This window comes from Pteropus alecto, unplaced genomic scaffold, assembly GCF_000325575.1.
Source record: "Pteropus alecto unplaced genomic scaffold, ASM32557v1 scaffold177, whole genome shotgun sequence".
NCBI lineage: Eukaryota > Metazoa > Chordata > Mammalia > Chiroptera > Pteropodidae > Pteropus > Pteropus alecto.
The window spans coordinates 2,407,517-2,412,932 of NW_006442207.1; the positions used below are offsets into that span (position 1 = coordinate 2,407,517).

Genomic DNA, 5,416 nt, shown 5'->3' on the forward strand with positions numbered 1-5,416 from the left:
AGCCCGCCCCCACCCGCGCTGGGTTCCGCCCCCTCCCCGGAGGCTCACTTTTGGGCCACAAAATCCTGCCTTTTAGAATTTAGAGGTCGTCGGTTCATACCTGCTTGGACGCGACAGCCCTCAAACAAGTTAATCTCTCTCTGCCTTTTTATCTCGTCTGTGAAATGGGGACTCCAGTAGTGGCCGTGAGGATTTAACAGGAACGCAGTCGTGCGTTCAGCCGTGTCCTATAACAAGCGTTCTATAAATGAACTGTTTTAAAATTTCCCATCATTGCTGACAAAACCTGACTGCGACCCTCCCCTCCACCCGCTGCGGCCATTTGTCCTGGCGGGAGGTTATCACTTTTAAGAGATGAGCTAGCTTGACCAGGTAGGACCTAGCAGCATCAACAGATGTGAGATGCTGGGCCTGGTCCCTCTGGGGGACCCCGGGGCATCTTGAAGAGGAAATGGGCCTGGCTCTGGAGACGCATCCACATAAACCGATGCTACAGTGGTTCTCCCATCGCCTTCTGCTCACCTACCTTGGACTCCGCTCCAGCCTTTTAGAATTTCTCACCCCTTCCAGCCAGAATGTACTGTAATTCTTGTTGAGGGGCTGTCCTGAGCCTTGCAGGATGTTGAGCAGCATCCTTGGCCTCTACTCAGAGGATACCAGTACCACCCCATTCCCCAGCTGTGACAACCCAAAATGTCTCCAGACACCGCCAGATGTCCTGATGGGGTGGCGGACAGCAAAAATTACCACTGCCTCCTGGATAAAGAAAGGCTCTTGTTTAAGGGTGCATCCTTTACCCTCAGGTTCACAGGGTTTATTTTCATGGGGTGTCCTGAGTCTGGCTTATCTTTTTATTCTTAATCTCTGTCACAGCAAGTGGCCATAGTGTGCACATAGTTCACAATTGTTGGGTAGAAGGATGGATAGAAAGTAGGTGGGGGGAGGGAGGGAGACATGGTGGGTGGTGGTCTGCACACTTTTTATCAGAGTTCATGTGAGAGGTGAAGGCCACTTGGTGTCAGGTCATTGGCCTTATAACTGAAACCAGCAACGTCTGGTTTTGTGTACAATGGTGGTGCTGCCTCTCCATCCCAACCTGGCAAGGGCTCCAGCACCCCCGCAGTGAGTTCTTGAGGCAGGAGCATTTGAAAAGACAATTTCATACCCTCTTCCCTTTATTAACAGAGAGCAAAATCATGGAGTCTTCCAAGGCCTTCATGAGGCACCTGCCAATCACACCTGGCTACAGTGGTAAGTGGTGACATGCCCTGCAACATGCCTGGCAGGAGGACTATGGTCCTGGTCACTGTCCCTGCTTTGGCCCACTGTTAAGATACTTTTTAAGAGCACCCCATTGCTGAAGATGGCTGATAACTGAGTTCTGATAAATGGAGAGGTATAACTTAGGCCAGATCTCCCAGGACATGATCTGGTATGCAGGAAGCACTTCATTAATGTCCATTGGATGAGTTTGGACCAGGGTAGACACAGCGCTATGGGGATAGATGCAGTGAATAAGCTGAGGCCCTGTCCTTCCTCCCAAGTTGGGCTTTCTCAGATTTGCTGTAGAACTGTCTGTCTTATGGTCTCATTCTTTCTTGTGTCCCCTAGGGGGAGGGTGACCAACTGCCCTGTTTTGCCTGGAGTGGTCCTGGTTTTAGCATCGAAAGTCCTGTGTCCCAGGAAATGTCTTAGTTCTTGGCACCTGAACAATTGGTCACCCTACCTAAGGCTTCTGGGCTACTGAGAACTTACTAAGACACATCCCTGTGACAAATTCAGTGATCCCTGTAGGCCCTCAGCTCTCACATACAAGCGTTCGTAGGAGGAGAGCTACAGGGAAATAATCCAAGGCCACCCAGCCTCAACCTGGTCCCACTGGTTGATTAAGAAAACAGGCGTTGGGTTCTAACAAACTGAGATTCCAGTCTCTGCTTGGCCATTGCTGTGTGATTTTAAGTTATTTATCTCTCTACGTTAAGTAAAAAAATTTTATAAAATGGGTGTATTAGTTTCCTAGGGCTGCTGTTTAAAACAACAGATATTTATTCCATCACAGTTCTAGGGGCTAGAAGTCTGAAATCAAGGTGTCGTCAGGGCCATGTTCTCTCTGAAGGCTCTAGGGGAGGGTCCTTCCTGCCTCTTCCAGCTCCTGGAGGCTCTGGCTTGAGACAGCATTACTCAATCTCTGCCTCCACCTCACCTGACTCTTTATGTGTCCTTCTGCCCCATGTCTCTGTGTCTGTGAGTCTCAAATCTCCCTCTCCTTTCTCTTTATTAAAACACCAGGCATTAGATTTGGGGCCTACCCTAAATCCAGGATGATCTTATTTACCTCTGCAAAGACTCTGTTTCCAGTTAAGTTCACATTCACAGAGGCCAGGGGTTAGAACTTGGATATATGCATTTGGGAGACGCAATTCAACCAACAACCTGGGGGTAGTAAAGGACTTTTTATAAGATTAGTGTGAGGATTAGTGGAGCTAGCATACCTAACCTGTTTAAACTGTCCTGTATTTTAAAGGTACTTGTATTTCTGTGTGTGAGCATGTGTACAATTATATAGAATCTATGCAGATCAAAGTAGGCTGTCATGGGCGAGAAACCAGTGTGGCAAGGCCCCTGGTTTCTATGGTCACCCCATGGCATTAGGGTATCTTTTAATTGCCAAAGGGTTGGGGAGATTGGATGGTGGGTGAAGGACTTCGAGATCATTCTAGTGATTAGGTTCTTCTAAAGGTGGCTTCTTACAGGGTGCAGGGCATTGGGGTTGCTGCTTTCAACTCTGAAGCCAGGTTTTCGTTACCTAGGAACAAAGGCGAGAATGTTGGGCTTCAGTCATGAGATTGATTGATTGATTGATTTTCAGTTTAAAATCAAGTTCTTAACCAGTTTTTCCTCATTTGTTCTTTTTTAAAAAATAGTTTTATTGCGATAATATTATAGTACTTGGGATTCAGCATCCAGTTTAAATAAATAGTTGTGTTTTACTCATACTAATTGTAATGATTATATATTATTTTGTGGAAAATGGTGAAAAATTGTTCTAGGGGTGGGTCTCGCAGATAATGAATTTACCTTTTTGTGTAATAGGTCTCTGCTTTTAATAAGCCCGCAATTTTCAGGTGGTCCCTACAAGAAAGATCCCAAATTGCATTTGAGAAGTGTCAAGGAAAATAAGCTTTCTCTCTAAAAAAGATGAATAATTTCAATTACCCCTCAGACTATCATTTTGGCCCATTACATGCCTTCCCTATTTGCCGTTCAGGCTGACATCAGGGGCTTTGCTATCAAAGAATATTACTGTCATCGCCTTTGTTGAAACAGGCCTTCCCTCCCCAGCTCCAAGGTCATATTTCGTGGCCTTGGGAGGGCGTTGTAGAAACAACAACACGGCTTGTATTAATGGCCTTTGGAAAAAGTGCAGTGTTGTTCGCCAATGAAGAAATGCCAGGCGGTGGGCTGAGATTCTGGGGTGTTTGGGCAGGTTCTAAACCCTCCCTGAGGCTGTGATTCCCGTGGGCTCTCGCAGGCTTCATCCCGTACCTCAGCTGCGAGGGATCCTCGGCTGAGGACAACATGTCCCACTGTGTGAAAACCTTCCAGGAGAACACACAGCGCTATAAGGACCAGCTGGAGGAATTTCGCTGCTCTGTGGCCGGTGTCCAGAGACTGAAGCCTGTACGCTCGGAGGAGGCCGTGCTGCGGGCTCTGCACCAGTACCAACGGCAGTACCACCCCCTGAGCCTGGGTACTGGCCCCGGAAACCAGTCCCCTTCACTCCCACCCCACCCCCAGCCCTGGCCCAGGCGCAGGGCCTGGCAGGCCCTCTGAGCTGCCACAGAGATCATAGAATTCAGCACAGTTCTAAATCCTCAGGCTACAGTGAAAATGGAAAGGCTCGGTTTCTTAAAAGGAGAAACGAACATTTCCAGTGGGAGAGGGACACGGGTTAGGAAAGAGAGTGCTGGGAACCAGGAGGCCCTGGGCGAGGCTCACCACGAACGTTCAGACAGCTGCCATTGTAGCAGCCGATGCTTTCTGCTCGCTTTCTCTGTGCCAGGCCCCATTATGTCATTAACCACTCCAAACAACCTGTGAGGTCGATCCTGTCATTCCCATTTTACAGATGAGGAAAGTGAGGCTTCGCGAGGTAGTATTCGTTGTCTACGGTCAGACCTGGGCTTGAACACAGCTCCTCCGGGTACTAGCTGGGCAGGAAGAGGTTTCGCACTGAATGACCACCACCCAAACAACGGATGATCTGATTCTGTGATGTTAATAACCATAACGATGATTCTCCTTAGACCATTTTTTCAAGTATAAAGGCCTATAGGAAAAGTAATGGGCTGGTTCCCCTGATTATCATTTCTAGAATTGTTTGAGGACATTTTAAGAACACATTTCTTATGCTTGAAAATTTTTCAACACATTACAAAGAACGTCTGCCTAAGTGTCTGAGATTTAGCCCAGTTTTGTGAGTATTTGCTGCGTGACCTTGGGCAGGTTGCTCCCCCTCTCTGGGCTCCAGTTACTTCATCCAGGGCAGGGAAGGATGAACTAGATGCTCCCGAGGGTGCCTTCCAGCTCTGAGGTTGTGGGACTCAGTGGCCTAATTCGATTCTTAAGGCAACTAGAAGAGGCAGGTGGGGCAATAATCTTGGATCTCACAAATGTGAAATTGCCCAGGGTCCGCCAGCCAGCCAGAGTCACTCATAACCCGCAGGCTGAGTCTGATGTGCTTTCTCCTGGCCTGGATGCTTCTCTCGATTCCCTTTTATAAACAGAGAGCAATGTCTGAAGCTTTTAATCGGAGAAAACAGCAAGATCTGCTTAAGAGCAAGGACTTGGGCATCAGATGGATGCGGGTTTGACTCTTGGCCCTACCACTTCCTTGCATAGTCTCCCTTAACCTCCTTAAGCTCTCAGTCCCCTCCTCCACAAAGTGGAGTAACATGGTACCAACTTCTTATGGTTTACAAGAGAATAAAATGAGAGGCTCTATGTACAACCCTTACCAAGGCGCCTGGCACAGAGAATCAGTCAGCGGTGCTAGATGCCCTTAGCACAGCTGAGGCCGAGGTGTTCACCGGGGCTGACTCTTGGGGGGCCAGCCAACTTGGGAGCACTGCCCATGGTGTGGCTTCTCAAAACCCTCAGGAAGGGCGCTGTCGTCTCTTTACAGAATGCAAATACATAAAGAAACCCCTCCAGGAGCCCCCAATCCCTGGCTGGTCAGGCTATGTGCCAAGAGCCAGGGTCACCGAATTAGGCTGTGCCACACGGTACACTGTCATGGCCAGAAACTGCTACAGGGACTTTCTGAACATCACGGAGCAGGCCAAGAGAGCGCGCCTGAAACCGTATGAGGAGTAAGTCTGGCTTGGGGCATAACTGCAGGTAACAAGGGGAAGAG

The 5,416-nt window shown here is 48.6% G+C and overlaps 1 protein-coding gene across 1 annotated transcript in view; it reads left to right on the top strand.

The window, feature by feature from the left end:
- The window catches only part of CUNH10orf82 (chromosome unknown C10orf82 homolog), a 7,119-nt gene that overhangs the window by 574 nt on the left and 1,129 nt on the right, over positions 1–5,416 (top strand). Inside the window, exons 2-4 of the mRNA XM_006920834.2 lie at positions 1,186–1,251; positions 3,533–3,751; positions 5,186–5,372. Coding sequence (XP_006920896.2) covers positions 1,197–1,251; positions 3,533–3,751; positions 5,186–5,372 — 461 coding nt within the window. The 5' untranslated portion in view covers positions 1,186–1,196. The remainder of the gene's footprint in view (positions 1–1,185; positions 1,252–3,532; positions 3,752–5,185; positions 5,373–5,416) is intronic.